At 33.7% G+C, this 19,877-nt stretch overlaps 1 protein-coding gene across 5 annotated transcripts in view; it reads right to left on the reverse strand.

Annotated features, from left to right (window-relative positions):
• Positions 1-19,877, reverse strand: part of Gulp1 (GULP PTB domain containing engulfment adaptor 1) — a 273,951-nt gene that overhangs the window by 43,974 nt on the left and 210,100 nt on the right. For all 5 annotated transcript variants that reach the window (XM_071618999.1, XM_071618997.1, XM_034635935.2 and 2 more), the window contains 2 exons: positions 9,261-9,332; positions 3,457-3,555 (listed from right to left, as the gene is read on the reverse strand). In XM_071618999.1, the coding sequence (XP_071475100.1) occupies positions 3,457-3,555; positions 9,261-9,332 (171 nt within the window). The remainder of the gene's footprint in view (positions 1-3,456; positions 3,556-9,260; positions 9,333-19,877) is intronic.

Below are 19,877 nucleotides of genomic sequence, written 5' to 3' on the forward strand. Positions count from 1 at the left end.
AATGCACCAATTAAAAAAATAGATAAACAGAAGGAAAACCAGTACAATATAGGAAAGGGATCAGAGGGAAGGAAAGAAGGGATAGGAAAACTCTGGGGATTGGGATTGAGGATCTATGTTTTATACATATTTATTTTATGTCAAAATGAACCCCACTGTTATGAACAACTCCATTGACCTAATAACAACATTAAAAGATCAACTGATTAATGCTGTTGAGTTGAACCCCATGTAACTGATATTTTATAAATGGAATTTAGATGAGGGAGGCATGGAGATTTGAGAGTAAAAACTTAAGAGAACAGAATGATGATTGATAGGCTACCCTTATTAGAAGAAATTTGGAAATATGATTTTTCAACAATAAAAATGGTAGATGGCAATCACCCACTTTCTTATCATTTTTTTGCCTTTGTTTCTTTATCACCAGTAAAAAATTTTTAAATCCATGAGAATTTTTAAGACTATTTGCATTATTTTTTTCTTTGCTCTACAATATCACCCATATGATTTTTTTAAATGTAATTTCTAGTTTTACATTTACAAGTTTAGGAAAATTTTTTTTCTGCATTCCAGGAGAAACACAAAGATTAAGAGAGGAGCTAAAACAAATAGCTTGGCAAACCCTAAATTATTGGTTAATGAGCTTTACAACAATAGGTTTTCCCAAATGGTCAGGAAGCCAAGAAATAAAAAGCAAATCAATATGCTAGCAGAATGGGCTGATGATACTGGAGATTAAAATCAGTATTTTTAATTTTGACACTAAGTCTTGCTAAGTTGCTCAGACCAGCCTCAAACTTGTGATCCTCCTGCCTCAGCTTCCAGAGTAGCTGGGATTAGTCAAATGCCACTGCATCTTGTTTGAAGGTCTTAACTTTTCACACACCTTTCACTTGAATAAAATACTATTTTATAAAAGGTCATATGAAGTCATACAGGAAATAATAGGTTTAGTTAAAAAAGAAAAAGTTGCAATGCATATCCATATGCTCTTCACTTATCTGAGGGTAGCAATGTGCCACATTGCATTCACATGATCTATCTTTACATATAGACAGACTCCCACACATGTGGTATTAGTGGCAGTCATCTTATAGTTTTTAAATTTTTTATATTTTGTACTTGTCTGAGGACACACTGTTATTAAAGTGTCAATTCTAAAAACTAAATAAATCCATATTTGTATTTTCTAAATACCTATATTTTATATAAATTGAATATTTTGAATTTCCTGAAATTTTTAATAATAAGAGAACCATTTAGTAGATTATAGTGCATAGACTGCGTGTATGCATTTGGGAAAATTTTGTAGCCTACAATACATCATGTTAGTTCTGAATCAAAAAAAAAAAAAAAAAAAAAGAACATGTGAAAATGGCACGTAAAGTGCACATTATTGACACTACATATTTTATATTTCAAGATGTGCTTTGATAAGTTCCAAACAAGGACATAAAAATTTAATTAAAAAGTAATTAACATACACACACAAATATACACATACACTGAAACAGCTACACAATTTATAGGGTTTAGAAGAAAACTTTCAACACACACATGGGCTCCAAATGACCTACTCTGGATGGATGTGTGCCAGGATATACCCATTTAATTTTAAAAAGGAAATGCAGGAAGAGGATCATTTTTCTTTTTGATTACATGTAAAACTACACCTAGGTTACTATACTTCTGGCTTCACTACCCTCTGTAACTAATTGTTTCCTCATTATATTGACTTTTTTTATAACCACTATTTGCCCAAAGAATATTCTCAGCTCATTCACATATTCAAAAGATAAAGCATCACTGTCACTTGCCTTATTTCAGAGCTGACTACACATATTTCATTATGTGCTTCAATCATTCTTCCATTATCCTTTTACCAATTCCTTTTTTCGCGACTTCCACAGCAGTTACTTTGGCATAGCTATAACTTAAGTAAAATCTCTATGTCTTTGTTGCTATTTAATATTGAGGATGGGTAATAGAAGGATCCTAGATTAGATGGTCTATTTGTGAGATGTCTTAAATCCATGTCTTGAAAAAGTTTGGAGGAATGCCATTGCTCTTTTTTTTTTCACTAGCAATGTGAATCAGAAGATTTATTTCCAAGGCACTGCAGACACAGTGACTGAGGCCAATAAGCTATTCTGAATCCCCAAACAATATTTGAGTTTTGACTTTGAGTATATATTTAAAAAAAGAACTAATTTCTTTTTTTTTTCCCTTTTTTTAAATTTTTATTGTTGGTTGTTCAAAACATTACATAGTTCTTGATATATCATATTTCACACTTTGATTCAAGTGGGTTATGAACTCCCATTTTTACCCCGTATACCAATTGCAGAATCACATCAGTTACACATCCATTGCTCTTTAAGATGGAATTGAATAAGAGTAACCGTGGGTGTATCCAAGTTATAGTCCCGTTGTTCTTAAACATTACAAATGCAAAATTTTCACATTGAGCGATTATGGTTCCATAGGATCACATGGGACCTTACAATTAATTTTTGCAACTGCTTCAAGGCAATTTTCATGCAGGTATTCCATGGACTACAATTTGAAAATGAGGCCTACTGCACATAGTCACCAAACCACATGCACTATACTCCTCAAACCTCAAGCACACAGGAATTACCAGGTTTTTCCATAAACTGTGGATTACATATTCAGTGGGTCTGGATGATAGTGCTACTGGATCTTAGACTGTACTTTGAGTTCTTGGAAGCTAGTATTCACATAGGTGAAGGTACCAATGGCATCTGCTGGGCTGTGGTCTAAAAGTTTCAGACCCATGAAAAAAAATTTCACAGTCTGTTCATGGGCTGGGTTTCTTTTGCCTTCATAACTGAATTAATTTTTCAATAAGTATTCTACAGTGATAGAGAAAAACTGACAATTTGAATTTGTAAAATGATTGGAGTTGAATTTTAATGAACTTTTCCAATCATGGTCTACAAAATTATTAAATAATTCAGAGGCACTGGGAATAAGCTATTATATTAGCTTAATAAGGCTGCCATCACCAAATATCATGGTCCAGGTGCCATAAAAAACAGAAATTAATTTTTTCACACTTCTGAAGGTTAGAAGTCCAAGACTAGGTTGTCAGTAGGTTTGTTGGTTTTGAGGCCTCTCTTCTTCCATATCCAGTGAAGCACATTGGATGCATCTTTTTTCATATCACTCAAAGAAGAATTTCTAAATATAAGTGCAAGTGCTGTTGAATACATTCAGTATAAGTTATTGCATCTCAAACACTGGCTGAAGAACAGACTACTCAGAAAGAAAACTCCAGAAGTTTTCCCCTCTAAAGATCCTGTAGAGTTTTAAATCACCACTGAGAAATAATAGGCTCATCAGTAATGAATTTCAAATATTCATTAAAACAGATATAAATTACAATTAATTAAACATTAGAATGCTCTGATGTGCAAAAATAAGCCTTACCTTTGTTTTGGGTTCTAGAATTTTTACTCCATAAATTGATATTTGCAACTCAACTTTAGGGATTTTCTGGCCTTCAGATTTCTTGATGTGTCTTGCAAACTACAAATAAAAATTATTCATAAAAAACTTAATTCTGTTTTTGTGGAGAATGAACACAAATACACAAGTTTTCTTCAATGTCAGATTTTCATTAAATGAATTATTGCCCATTATAAAGCATTTTGTAAAAATAATCTCAAAGTATTTAGTAATCTCAGCACTTTACCATTATAATTCAGATTGGTTTTCAGTAACTTTATGAAAACATGATTTTCTAATGTACTTCTTTCATGATATTTGGAAAATTGAATTCATACCAAACAATTGAGAAAACTTCCTTGATAAATAGAGATAATTTTGCTTTCCTGTGGATCCTTTGCTTTTAATAGCTTGAGAGAACTTGCAGTCCATCAACTGTTGGATATGCCATCTTTGTTATTGCTAGATAGTTACCTAGTTTGGTGCACTACCCTACCCAATACCAAATTGTTGAACAAAAAGAGACACACTGTTATATCACAGTCAAAGCTAAGAACTGAGGTAAGTACCAGCTAAAACACTGAAATGTAGATCTAGATTCAGGTTAGAATTACAGGCATAGTGAACAGCTAGAAAACAATTTTCACAATTTTTTTTTTTTGTACCAGATATTGAACCCAGGGCCTTATATGTACAAGGCAAGTGCTCTACTAAGCTACATCCTCAGTCCAAGAAATATTTTAAGTGCTTTCAGAATAGTATTTATTATATATTTGTACTGAGTTAGTTAAATGTATATAAATGTATGTTAGGTTCTACTATAAAATCAAAAAGAAATATCAGAATACTCATTTACTTAGTAGATGCAGTTTCTAATATCTAATTTCTTCCAGCTTTACCAGATTTATTGGTGGAAAAAGTACAGGAACCCAGTTAAATGTGAATATTAAATAGTGCATATATTTTAGAACTTTATTTGAGAATACATACACACACTCATACACATATCCCAAAACACAAATAACAAGTATGCTATTAAGTATAAATATTTTTAGGCAATAATTTAGAACACACTGGCGTTTTTAAAAAGTTATTCATTGTTTATCTGAAATTAAAATTTATTGGGTGTTCTGATTCATCTGGCAACCTCACTGTCTCTTTCCTTTCCTTCTCACCTTGGTCCCTTCACCTTTCTTTCTAAGAAAGGAATGAGATTTTTTAAAATAGCTTCTCTCACCCCTCTTCTAGGACTTCCAAAAGTTATTTTCTAGTTTAACATTTTTTCAGCATCTGGATACTCTTCCTAATAGACTCAAAATAGATCATCTGTAAGGCCAGGCAGAGCTCCAGTCCTCTTTGTGTCATATTTATTTGCATTGCGCATTTCACCCTAATTTAGGGCAGATGTGAATACACATGGTATCTTTCAGTCCTGGAGCAGGGAGTGGTTAAAAGCCTTTTTCTCTGTGCACAGCTTTGCACTGCCATGGAGAGTAACATAATTAATGCATATATGAATGCCTTGAAGTGTCTGCCTTCATATCCCAGGGGGTACCATTTGTTTTTTCCCTTGTTAGGTGGTATAACTGTTCAGCTTACTGACTTTCCTGTTCTATGGATGTAGCCTGCTCTTTCTTTTTGCTTTTTCTGCGTCTGCAATGCTCACATTCTACACATGAATCAACTAACTTGTGCCAGATAATTTTCTTTTTTGTCTTTAAGAAATGTGTTTCTCTTTAATGAAGATCAAAAATTCTTCCAGTTCTATCCTAGAGAATCTGCATTAATTTTCTTTTCCCTTCACCATTTCCTACATAAATTGGCATCATCAAACAATTCAGGAGTTTTCACATATAAAAGCTTACAAAACAAATCAGCTGCTCTGCGTCTATGTGGAGGCATCTGTCTAAGCAAAGCAAGTCCCAACTGCTGGCTGTGGAACCATTTATTCTACTTGCTTCCTCCCTTCTGTCTTTTCCAAACACAGTAACAGTGGCTCCCCAGGCCTCTTCCACATCTGGACACAACCATCCCTCTGACCTCTGCTGAGAATTGTGCAACTTTTTATTTTGTAAAACGTCCACCACAAAACGAACAGTAATATTAAACTTAGTTGTCAGTAAGGCAAAAAAAGAAGAATGGAAGGAAGGAAGGAAGCAGGGCCTGATGGTACACAGACAGACAGACACACACACACACACACACACACACACACACACGAGGGGTGAGAAGGAAGAAAGGCAGGGAGGAAAGGGAAGGAGAGAGCATAAAACAGAAAACATCTGCCTCCAAGTTCCTGAATCTTTCTCTCTGCTTCACATCAAGATAAGTAATGGTACTCACAGCAGCTTCAGAGATCATCCAACCCAATCTTACCATTTCAAAAATGAGAAAAGTCCCTGAGAAGTTATGTAGCTTGGTCATAAAATGGGTTTGTAGCAACTAAGCCTAGAACATACCTTTCCAGATGGGCACCCAACTATCCTTCTTGTTAGTGCACGTTTTCTGCATTTAAAAAATAAAATTCACAGCTCTGTTTTCATGTATATCAAGGTTTATACTGGTTATTGGACTTGATTGATGAAAATATGCTGCAAAACCCTTATGCTTAAGAGTTTTTCAACTTCTATTCTAAACAATCTAATGTTCTCCTTCCTGTTTCCTTTTTCCTAAAACTTAAGCTTCCTGTGTTCTACACTGTGCATATTCCCCTCTGACTCTGCTCCTTTTTTCCTACTTGTAGACTTCTTAATTGTGCTCCCAAGTATTTCTAAGTTTGAAGTTTCAGAAGACATTGAAAGACATGCTGATAAACCCATCTTACATTAAATTCTTCCCCCCATTTACTGTAAGAGTGATTTTGCCATTTCTTTTCATTATTTCTTCAGTGGGTTTGGTTCTTGGTAGAGCTAGCTACCTAGAAGGATCTACCACTAAAACTTAATATGATAATCTAATATAAACAGTCAAAGGGGGTGAGGCTTACACATACTGAATAGTATCTGGACACAACAAAAACACAACAAAACCTTTTTCATCAAAAAACGATGAGAAATGATGAAGTTTTGCCTGAAATGTATGAAGTACTTAGTTAAATATATATTACTAAGTAGAACTGCTAAAGAAAATTTAAAGGGAGCCCTGAGCTTCAATGTCACCCTTACAGAATTTCTATTTCTCAAAGGACTTTTTAAAAAGTGAAATCTTGACCATATTACTAATGAAACATACACTTTGTGGCAAGAAATCTCAGTTTATACTTTGAGCCTATTATTCTGAGTTACTATTCACTTCTGTTGTTTGTTATATTTAAATTATTAAAGTATTCATAATAATTGAGTGGGGAAATCAGCTATGTTTGTATATAATATGATGAATCTCTAAACCTTTTATTAGTTAAATACTAGTTGCAAAGATAAAACAGTTATGCTGCACAGAAAGAGTGAGGTTGAATGGAAAAACTGCTGGGCTGAGATTAACAGGACTCCACAGTGAATCCCAAAGGCCATATTACCTTGAAGTAACTTCATATAATATCAGTGCAGCTCCACCAAAGTGAGGATTTTTTCTCTAAAATTGGGGCTCAGGAATGCCACCCCATGGTTATCTCCTAGGAAAACTGACAAGTTTTGAATCTGTATTTCAGTACTCATTCATAAGTAAACATTATACATTGTTTATGAAATATGAGACCTCTGATATTTATGCTAGTTGTGTTAACAAAACAACTAGATAAATCACTATTGAAAATGTAATTCAGTATAATAACAACAATAATTATATAAGTAAACACATAGAAACTGAAAGGGTTTTAAATTATTACATTTCAAAATATTTGGAATATTTTGAAATCTCAGGCTAAAAAACAATTAAGAAATAGAAATTACATGATTAAGAAATAGAAAGTATGTTGTATTCATAAATACAGCTTCCAAAAGTAAAGACTCCAATACTTAACAAAAATTATTACGTTTAAGAACAACTTACGAAGTCTAAATCTCCATTGACATAAAATTCTATATAAAAAATTGCTTAAAATTTTTCAAAAACTAAGCAGATGTTATGAAACAAAGAAACATGAAAAATAGATTATTGAAATCCTTAGTTTTGATCAGCTTGAATTAAATTTAGAATTCTTATTTAATGTTAGAAGGCAATATATTTAACATTGCAAACTTTTGAAAAATAAGTAAATATAAATAAAACGATACCTTATGTGTCAAATGCAGTCAAATCCTAAACTACAACAGATTTCAAAAATCAGTCAGAGTATATATGTTTGAGAAAAACAAGCAAGAAATTAAAATGGGGCTGTTTACACAAGCAGAATTTTTTGGTAGAGTCATAGCACCACCTGCTGGCATTTACATGTCAACAAAATTTAAAAGTCAACAGGATCAACTTTTTAAAAATAAGTGCAAATATCTTTGGTATAATTTGAATTGTAGCTCTGACCTCAAATATAGATAAATTAAAACTTACAATAAAATAGTTCAAATTTATTGTTTTATTCATTATCATTAATGCATGAATCTTTACCCTTTGGTACACTTTCCTGAGATACAAACTTTTTGAAATCAACCAAGTAAAGATTACGTATTAAACATATAATTGTTCTTGAAGACACTCAAGAGACAAAAGCTACTGTCAATTAGGTATACATTTTAAAACTACACTACATAATTTTTATCTTATTGTAAATCCTATTCATTCAAGAATGTGAAGAAAGAAGTAATACATAGGTATTTTTAACAAGATAAAGATGAGAAGTCTGTTGAAATAGTTTTTCTGATTTTAAAATCTCAGTGAGAACAGTATCCAGATGAGAAGCAATTAGATAAACATGTAGTGTGACATCTTACATAATATTGTTCTAAGGAAATATCAATTATGAATATGTGGAATTACTTCTGATTTTCTCGGGAAACTTGTTGATTATGAATGTACAGTTTTGCTTAGATCTTCTCAGGAATCTTGTTGTGTTGAGTCTATGGGGGCCTCTATTCAATGTCTTCCTCTACCCTCTGATTCTTACCAGTTCCTCTATAGCTGCTCATGGGCATGGCCTAATCTCTTATATTTGCACAATATACAGGGTCACTACAAAATTCTGCTTTGCAATCACCTCTAAGTGCATATTGCTGACTGGTGGATATGGATTGCAATATATATTTTTTTCTTTCTAGAATTTTTATTAATTTTTTGTTTATATATGACAATAGAATGCATTACAATTCTTATTACATATATAGAGCACAATTTTTCATATCTGTATACAGAGTATATTCACACCAATTCGTGTCTTTATACATGTACTTTGGATAATAATGTCCATCACATTCCACCATCATTAATAACTCCATACCTCCTTCCCTTCCCCTTTGCCCTATTCTCTATTCTTCCCACGCCACCTCTCCCTACCCCACTATGAATCAGCCTTGGATTGCTATATTATTGCCAGTTTTTGAGTGAGGGCATTGTCCAAGCAAAGTGAAGTCAAGCTACTATATGTCGACCCTTATGAAATACTGCCACTAAAGATTTTAGGGATTATGAGAAATTAACACTGTACAAAATACAATGTGCTGTATAAAGAAAAATAATTGTGTGTACATATTTATTATTTAAAAATGTCTCCTTGGTCTGGTAGTATTTATTCAATAGCTAATTTTTACCAGTGAGAAGCTATCCCTGCCACAAAACATTTTATGTTTTTATTTCCATCAATCTGTGATAATATGACAGGTTCCACACACACTAGGCATTAATTAAAGGAGTTTCCTTACCTTTAGTTTCCTTACAGCATCTCTCACAACTTCTGTTCCTTTCGGCTGCTCCACTTCTGTGCTGCCAAGAAACTGAAAATGGTCATTTGTGAGAACACGTGCTATTCTATATCATTTATCACCAGAACACTGTGAACTACAGCACTGCACAACTGAATGGTTTCACAGAATGCAAACTTAAGTTCTAATTAAGTAGAGGAACAATCAATTGATTTCTACTATTTTCAAAACATACGGAAACATAAATATATTACTTGAGCATTTGTAATTCCTATTATTCAGACTTTAATAAAAAAAGACTTTTCTTACATATTTCATTTTCAATTTTTTACTAGAAAGAAAGCAAACTGCTGATTGGGTCCAAAGGAATACAGTTGATCTCGACATTAAAAATTTAGTAAGTATTAACAATTAAAAATTTTCTAAAAATTCAAAGCACATAAATATTTTTATTTGTTACTACAGCTAAACTTTGATATATTTCAGATTATAATTTCACTATATTTTTCCTTGTTTTTCAACCATGAAACTCATACAGCATGTAGTGTTTAAAAGAAAAAAGTTTTTAAAGCCCAACATATATTATTCAGTAAGCTATATCTGGGTTTGACTTTTAAAAAGCACACAATTTATAATTTAACTGTTTCAAAATGACCCTGAAGGCAGTCACTGAGAGTGTTAGGTTAAATTTAATGAGTCTCCAAAAAGAAAAGTTTTCCTAATAATTATCATATTTTGAAAAAAAATCTCTATCCTGGAGAGAATTAGGTCCTCCTAAATGGAGTCCATCATCATAAGATGCCCAAGACCAATCAGATGAAATATGCAAGTTTTATTCTAGAAAATATTTCTATGAAATTGCACATATTTATTAAATTAATGAAGTATATAGTTTCCCAACGGCTGGTTTCCCTCTTGTCACATACCACCAACTAGAACACCATTGCCATCACAAATCTACCACTGCTCATATGTGTGCACCAGATTTCCATTAAGTGATTGAGGGGATGGATGTGTGTGCATTTCCAAAGTCGAAGGGAATGATATAGTAAAGTCACAGTATTTCTCATTCTTCCCTCCACTCTTGAAAAAATAGCAAATTCATTAAGAGTCTTAGTTTTTTGAAATGAGCTTTCTGTGTTACCCAGGAAGGAAGTTAAAAAGTAAAAATACAGATTTTTTTGGACAAATAATCCACAAATTTTAGGGTAGCACTAGGAACTTATTTATCTAAAAGCATTGTAATTGATGGCTTGGGCTGAAATCTGTTAGGCAAAATTTGAAATCAGCGAACAGATTATGAGGATAGTTGAAAGTAGATAAAAAGGGTAAGTTGAAAATACAGACATTTGGCATTTGTTTTTTAGGGATTGGCTAGTTTCACTTAGCATAATCTGCTCTAATGCCATCCATTTCCCTGCAAATTCTATGATTTTGTCATTTTTTAATGCAGAGTAATACTCCATTGTGTATAAATGCCACATTTTTTTTATCCATTCGTCTATTGAAGGGCATCTAGGTTGGTTTGAGAGTAACTAAGATCAGAGTAGGGACGAAGAGCAGGAGAAGAAGATTAACATTTAACAGGGATGAGAGGTGGGAGGGAAAGGGAGAGAGAAGGGAAATTGCATGGAAATGGAAGGAGACCCTCAGGGTTATACAGTGGAGGGGGTAGAGAGAGAGGAGGGGAGGGGAGGGGAGAGGTGGGGAGGGGGGAGGGGGGAGGATGGGAAAGGCAGCGGAGCACAACAGACACTAGTATGGCAATATGTAAATCAATGGATGTGTAACTGATGTGATTCTGCAATCTGTGTATGGGGGGAAGGTGGGAGTTCATAACCCACTTGAATCAAAGTGTGGAATATGACATGTCAAGAAATTTGTAATGTTTTGAACAACCAACAATAAAAAATTAAAAAAAAAAAAAAGAAAATACAGATGATTGCTGTTCCTGAGAACCTAAGCTGGGTTGCCCTGAGGCAAAGTGAAGTTCTGCTTCTTAGGTTCTATAAGGTACAAAGTTTCTTTTTCTAATAAGTTCAGATTCTACCAAACAAATGCTCCTGGGGCTTAGGTAAGATATGTCAGGCACTGTGACCCACTGTGACCTAAAGATGTTGGTGGACCAGGCATACATAAAATACCAAAATGAATGAAAAATACTCACCTTAAAAGGAATTGAAAACCTGTTCCCTCTCACCAGTGAGTCTGCTCATTTCCTGTGTTTTTTTTATAAGTGTTTTCAACTCTGGCTTCAAGACAGATTCACAGGAGGAGATTTAAACTATTATCAATGCCTACAAGTCTGATTCAACAGATAACATGTGTATGTTTTCCAGCTCCCAAGGTGATTTTAATGTGCTGACAGTTTGAAAAGCAAGGATAAAGGGTTCAAGTTACAGAGGAGGATGTAAGGCAAGAGGAGCTATTTAGCTGAGAGGAAATCCATGGGGTAGACTTCTTCTTCTCTACTTCTCTGAATTGATCAAAGCACTGAGAGACAAGTAGCTCCATCCTCAGCCCTTATTATTATTTATTTTGAGATAGGGTCTTGCTAAGTTGTTGAGACTGTCCTTGAATTTGCCATCCTCCTGTCTCAGCCTCTCAAGTAGGTGGAATTACAGGTGTGTGCCACACTGAGCAAAAGCATATTCTTTATGGATAAATTATACCTGTACTGAAGAAGAAAGGATCTGAAGTATTAGTGACAGTCTATAAGAGTAACTGGAAATATCTTTGGAAAAAGATTCATACTTTGGCAGAAATGTTGAGTCATTAAGTATTATATGCAAATAGGATCACATGGGAAAATTATGGAAGAACTCCAAGGATATTCTAAATGAATCTACCTCTAGCAGTGCTCTAGGAACCTTTTAATATATTTCTTTCACACTGGCTTTAATTAAACCAACTAAGAAATAAAACAGTGGTAGAAGCCTTGAATGATGGTAGAATTAAACTAAAAGACACTTTAATATGAACTTGCTACTTGACCCAGCTTTTTCTTATGTAATTAGTAAATAATTTTAAAATTAAAAAAATAGTCTACCCTTTATATTTCTTGCATATTTTTAAATTATAAAAGTCATAATTATTCTTTCTCAGTAAACAACTCATATTTACATGCATCTAATTTCTATATAAAATATTTATAAAACTTAAATATGATGTATCTGTGCTAGAATGAGCTCTAGGCTCAGAATCTGAAGACATTAGAAAATTACTTAATCTCTGTCTTATATGACTCTTTTGAAAAATACAGATAATAATACACTTCTCATAAAATCATTTCAACAAGCAACTGCAATAAGAAAAGGAAACACACTGTAAACGGAGACATGTTTTATAATTATGAGGAATTACCATTCCTTTATTTAATGATGGTCTGGGGAAGACACAAAGGTTTAATGGACACAGTTGTGCCTGCTCAGCTTTCCTGGGATCAGTGTCATCAGCTCACGGACCCCTCCTCCAGCTTGCCTGTGCTTTGCAAGTACTGACTCACGTGCAAGCCCTTCAGAGTGTTCTAGTTAGGCAATGAAGTCTGCTTGCCAGTACTGAGAGCTAGGAGCACCTGGGAGATTTTTGCACTGCTCCCATCCTCCTCCCATATCATCACATTCCTTAGCCAACCTCTTACTTAGTCAGGGGGTAGAAAAAACCTTCCTCCTTTGCCTGGAGGCATAAAGGTGTGATGCAGAGCTTCCTGGGGACTCAGGATGAGTAAGCTTCCCCCATGCATACTCTTCTGTGCTATCCTGCTTAGGTTCCTCTGCCTTTCCTGATTCTGTATTGATTTCACTGGGAGCACTCTCTTCACAAAGCACAGACACCTAAATCTTTAATTTGGGGTCAAATTCTGGGGCTTCCAGCCACTGGTTAAATGTTTTAAATGCTTACATTTCAGAAACATATCACCTTATACACAATGCCACAAACAACTAAAATTTACTGGCCTAAGTGCTACTGAAGGCTTGTACAAAGCACACAGGTGGGACGGAAGACTGTTTTTCATCATTTCTATTCTGCGTGGTGCCTGAATGGTGGAGGAAAAAAACTGAACTGAATCATGCCAGGGCCAATGAATTCAACCACCCTTTCTCCATAGAAGAGGTATCAACTAAACCAGGCCAGGGGAACTGCAGACTGCACCATGCTAGGCATGGCTGAGAGATGAAATGAGGTGCCTACCATGTTAGGCAGAAGTGCATATGCTGTGTGGATCACCTGACTCTCTTCCTTTGCCCGTGTTCTAGGATACCAAGTGTCAGTCTTATAAGTCTCCAGGGAGGAAAATTCTTCCTTAGTGGAAGTGGCCCAAGAAAAATAACACAACCTATGCTGACAGCTGAGGTTCCTACATGGAATAGATGGGTCACCTGATCAATCACCAGCTGACAATCCCTGCCCAAGCATATGTCACTCAAGTTGGCTTTTGAAGGTCTCAGTCTTAAATAGAAAGCACAGCAAGTATGTGTATATATTTTAGAAAACCCTCTCCCCTGAAGAACTGCTAAGAAAACAAACAAGAGCAAAAAAGAATGAGAAAGAAGGAAAAAGAGGGCAGAGAGGAAAACAAGATTGTTAAAACTCTAAAATCAATATAAATGTATTGAATTCATGATAAAAAGAAACAAGACACTCAGAAAAGCAGCATTTAGAGAACAAACGAGAGACCATAGAAATTAAAAATGTGACTTAGATGATTTTTAAAAGTAGTAAGAATACTGTAAGATAAAGTTGAAGAAATTCATCAAGAAATAATTACTGGATGCTTACTATTTTTTCAAGTAATATCCTGGGAGTTGAGACTATAGCAGAGAAGAAACCAGAGTAAATTCCCTGACTGTGAGACTTACATGTTAGTGGGGCAGAAGAACAACAAATGAGATCATATAAATAAGTAAATGGTATGGTGCTCTAGAAGTACTCTGGAAAGAGGGCAACACTAAGGGGCTGAACCTCAGAGCAAGTGGGTGTGTCTGTGGGTCTGGTGCCTGCTGTGCCATTTTAGAAGTTGGAGGAGACCTCCCTGACAGGGTCAAACAATCCAACTAGAAAGGGTGCAATCCAGCTAGAAATTTGAGTAAGGCAGAGACGGAAAAAGGAATAAAAGTATGAAAGTCAGATATTGATATAGAAGAGAAAATGAAACACAGATGCTACTGAATCAGAAACTCTGATTCTACTTGCATCTATGGAATTCAGAAACTGAATTCTACTCAATCAGAAACTCAGGAGCTGGGCCCCAGAAAACAGTTTCAATGTGCCCCAGGTGATCCTCATGTATGCTTAAATTTGAGAATCACTGTAGAAGGAAATCCAACATCAAATTATACAGAGTTCTAGAAAGAGAATTGGAAACCCTGAGGAAGAAAATTCCCGGCTTTCCAAGAACCAAATCTATGCATTCCAGATTAAAGAATGCTTACATCAGATTAAAGAATGGTTACACTTCTATGTAAAAATACATAGAAGCACAAACAGGTTCATCATCAATACACTGGGGATAAAGATCAGAAAATTCCAGAGAGAAACAACATGTATAAATGACGACAGACTTCTTTAGGACAGCAATAGTGGAAGAAAAATGACTGAATTCTGAAGAAGAAAAAAATGATTTGAGCCAAGTTTTGAGTCTATGAGAAAAAAAAAATTCATACTGATAGGTACATGGGCACAAAATTCTGCCCTCCTATGCCCCAGAACTCAGTAACAAAAAAAAAAAAAAAAAAAACAGTGTAAAATAAAACACAGAGAAAATGGAACCCAGGAAATGGGAGAGATGACAGGAGAGTGTTGATAGCCACTGCAAATATGATAGATCAAAGCACAGCAGTCAGCAGGTTATCCAGAAACAAAGAACCAAATGACATAAGTAAAAGGAAAGCAAAAAGCATCTGCTTCAGTGAGACTTGGGAAAGGACCTGGGAATTTTTTTTTAATATTGTTTTCTTTTTTGTTATAAATCTTAGAGAAATATTTGTTTAAAATGAACATAAGTTACATTGATGAAGCAAAAAATAAATTAAGTGCCCAAATGACATCGTGCTAATTTTGCACATATTCATCTATTCCTTAAGAATATGAGTATTTCCTGGTATGGTGGTGCATGCCTGTAATCCCAGCTCTTCCAGAAGCTAAGACAGGAGAATCACAAGTTCAAGGACAGCCTGCATAACTTATGAAGACCTATTTCAAAATGAAAAATCAAAAGACCTGGGAATCAATCTCCAGTAAAACCACACACACACACACACACACACACACACACACACACACACACACAGTATTTACTACCAGATAAGCATTTACTAAGTTCTAGGGGGAAAAATATTCCTATTTTCATGAAGTATACATACTAGTGAATATTTGTGTGTGTTTGTATGTCTATACTATGTCTCTGTTTATGTCTACATCATAGACAGATGCTTTACATCTTAGATGGCGGAAGTAAAATAATGCAAAAAATGATAGGCAGACTGAGCAAGTATGGATATTAAGACAGAGGGAAATAGGAAATTCCTCTGTAAAAATGTGTCATTTGGGGGCTGGGGTTGTGGCTCAGTGGCAGAGCACCTGCCTCGCACATATGAGGCACTGGGTTCAATCCTCAGCACCGCATAAAAATAATCAAAGAAAATAAAGATATTGTGTCCATCTATAAATAAATAAATAAATAAATGTGTCATTTTAATTGAGACCTAAAAGAAAGGAAAAAGTGAAACTCAATCTCAAGCATATTGATATTAAATGCTTCTGACATGTTAACTAAAGATATAGACTCAGGAACTATGCATACAATGCTGAAGTTTAGGGATGAGATCTGCATAGAAAGATGGGGGTTAAGGGAACCCACTGAGATCTCCCATGGGAGGCTGAGAGACTGAGAAGAGCACAAAAATTATGGATTCCCCAGGTAGTTTCCAGGCCCAGGCCAGAAAGGAGAGAATGTTGCTTTAAGGGGAATGAAAACAGTACTCAGGCAAATGGCCAGGGGGATTAGAAAGTGAAATCATTAATACTGCTAATTAGAGTTGTCAGACTCAGCAAATAAAATTATAATAGGTCACTGCTGGTGGGAATGCAAAATGGTACTTCCAATGTAACCATCCAATGATAGCATTAGATAAACTTATGAAAGCAAATAAAATGTCTTCTGTTACTAATATTATTTATTCATTTATTTATCTGGCATTATTATGCTTATATATGTCTAGCTATAGTATGTGTCTGTGTCTATACATATTGAATTTTAGCTACTAATTGAGTTATTAGAAAGGTTGAGATTAAAATACTAGACATGACCATCAAACAACATGGACAGATAGGAAAGACATAAAATATCAGAGACACATTTAGAATATTAGACTAAAAAACTAAGATGATAGCATTACTTCCCTAAAACTGTTGTTGTATTATTTATCTATATTGGAATTTATGACAACATGGCATATATTTTCCCCCAATTTTGCAGAATCTGAAATGCCTTTAAAAATATTCTATAAAGAGTTTGATAAATAAAAAATATCTGATGCTATAGACCTGATTTCATATTCTGTACAAGTACTGTAACCCATGCGTCTCTCTGCTCAGATGGAACACTATTGTCTAGGCAGGTGTACTCAAAATAGTTATTTTATAGGCTGTAGTCTGTCTGTTGAAATTGTAAGTATAAAAATGTCATCATTTTTCTCCCATTTACAAAGTATATACCATAAGGCCTCTTAAGTTAAAAATGCTATTAATATGATAAGTTTGATTAATATATACATTATGGGGGTATATTGGGCATTGAACTCAGGGGTACTCAACTGCTGAGCCACATCCCCAGCCCTATTTTGTATTTTTTTCTCAATTTAGAGGCAGGATCTCAATGAGTTGCTTAGCACCTCACTTTTGCCGAGGCTGGCTTTAATTAATATTTTTCCAAATTCTCACAACTATTTTTCAATTAACTGAAATACAGACTCTTCTTTTAAACTAATGACTGTAAGTGGTATCTATAATTAGTTCCTTCCATTTTTTTTCTGTATTGAATTATGACCACCACAGAATTTTCACAAAAGAATGTGAAAGTTTGAGAATCCTACTCTCATTTGAAAATATTATTAAAATGGACTTTTTTTTTCCAATTTAAAAGCTGAATGGTTTATGACTCACTTTTATGCCAGTAGAGAGCAGTGTTGGACATCATTTGGATTTAATAATGTCTGCTCTTTCTCAAATGCTTTAGAATCACTCTATCATTAATGTAGAATTGTTTAAAAATGAAAAAAACTAACAAATAACTAAAGAGTTACTGAGTCTAATGGTTAGGACACTATTTAACATAAGAAGGAGCTAATTTATAACAGAAATATAAGAAATACTCATTTATATTAAATTCAAAATATGCCATTTTTATATATTTGTATATAATGTTCCTTACACAGTTACTTTAAAATATAAAGAGAAAATAATTCCTACTTTTTAAAGCATCAAAGATTTAACTAATATCATTTCAAGATTTAAAAATGATAAATTATTGGTTGTTAACCAATTATGTACAAATTAGAAAAAAAGACATACTTGTGTGTGTGTGTATCTTTGTAAACATTACAGAACCTCAAATATAATGGAACAAATTTTTTGAGTCAATTTGATACTGTATATGTAAAAAAAATTAAGAAAAATTAAACTTGTAAGCTACTTAACTGTACCTAATAGAAAAGTCATTCAGGAGTAGGACAATTTAATTTTATAGTCTTTATTTGGTTGAATTGCCATGTCACAGCGCCAAGTCCCACAGGAAATGTCATTTTGAAAAGCACATCATAAAACTTGATTGCTAATGTTTGATCAGAATCAATAATATTTAAACCTATTACTTGATCACCAAAAATATATTCCTGAAAAAAATTAAAATAATTAAATTAGAGAAAAGGTTATATGCTTTAAATACTGTAAATGTTGCCCTTTAAAGGAGCACCAGGAAATTTTGATAGAGAATTTTTAAAGATTATGGTTAATATTAAAAATTTCACAACATTTATTTATGTTTTGATTTTATATTTCTCAACTTATTGAAACAATTTGCTATTAAATATACTATTTTTATATGGGTGTAGTGTGTATTATGTTAGTAGCCTCTTACATTTAAAATAAGATTACTAAAAAAAAAATAAGATTGCTAAATTTAAGCCCAAACAAACCTACTTGCTATAAATAAGAACCTGTGCTCATTGCACAAGGGACTCCCAAGCTGAATTTGTATTACATGTCAGTAAGAAGCAAGTTTTTGTCCTGTCTCTGGAGGCCCGTCCACAGTCCAACATCTTTCACATCCAAGAAGTGAAAAAGGTGGAGTGAAGAACAGGGAATTCTCCTGTATTTTTATAAATAGAAGCGTTATAAAAATAAGTAAGCACCAACTTGTATAGAAAACCAAAAGCATGAGCTTTGAAGCCACAGCCTATTTCCTCCTTAGAGAGCCACATGATTGTAACATGGACTTTGGAGCTCTTCTCAGTCACTTTCCATTATTTTTTAGGTGTAAAATGAGGATCATGGAAGTGAAGTGACTTTCCAAGGTCACAGAGCTTGTTAGTGGCAGGGCTAGAGCTACAACGTCAGCTCTCCTGATCTGGGGCACATACTTTTTATGTTTCTATCTGAAATACAACAAAATAGATTGAAAAGTATATTACATATGTGACCATTAGTCAGAATTATATAACTTTCTATGCCATGTCCATTGGGCTAAGGAAGATTTGTTATAAATTCTTCTTATTGTGAGATCTACTCAAAATCTGAGAGAGTCAAAATAATATTTGGTCTGCTCTTCAGTCAGATAACCTGAGTTTTCATTTACTAATTCCACTATTTATCTACCAACTTATCATTTCTTCAGTTTTCTCATTAGTGAAATGTGGAATACAGTGTGGTGAAATTAAATGAGAAAGTGCAAGTGACTAAAATAGGGTGAATATTTGATGAATTAATCTTTGTAAATTAAAACTAAATAATAAAATAGTTGTAACAGGTAAAGAAAAAGAGCCAAGCCCTCACAATGAACTGTGAAGTAAGCAAGAAAAAAAAAAGTGAAAAAGAAGAAAAGAAAAAGAAAAATGCTATTTTAAGCTCCTAGATTTGATTTTTGACTCTTGAGGAAGTTAGAATCATTATCAACATAAGTATATATTTTTCTAAAAACTATATTGGCTCCTTTTAAATGTTCATTCTTCTGCGTTCTCATTGCAATTTACTTGCAATTCACATTACAATTTAATCAAGTTTATATATAATGTGAGACAAGTGGATCTATACTTACTGATTCGTCTATTTGTGGATGTCTTTGTATAAGTGTTTATTCTGTTTCTTAGAGAGGCTGAGTACATTTCTTGTTAAATATATTCTTAGAAGTTGCATTATAGATTTTGGTAAATAGGATAGTTCTAAATCCTTTTTAAAACAAATTATTGCTACTCTAATAAATATTTACCCAGTTTCTACAGAGTTTACCTTTTTTGTTTGTTAAGCATACTGACATATAATTATCAATAAAAGGAAATGCATTTCCTTTTCTTTTCCAATATTGTTATCAATTATTTATTTTCTTATTATATTTGTTATAAA

This window comes from Marmota flaviventris, chromosome 11, assembly GCF_047511675.1.
Source record: "Marmota flaviventris isolate mMarFla1 chromosome 11, mMarFla1.hap1, whole genome shotgun sequence".
NCBI lineage: Eukaryota > Metazoa > Chordata > Mammalia > Rodentia > Sciuridae > Marmota > Marmota flaviventris.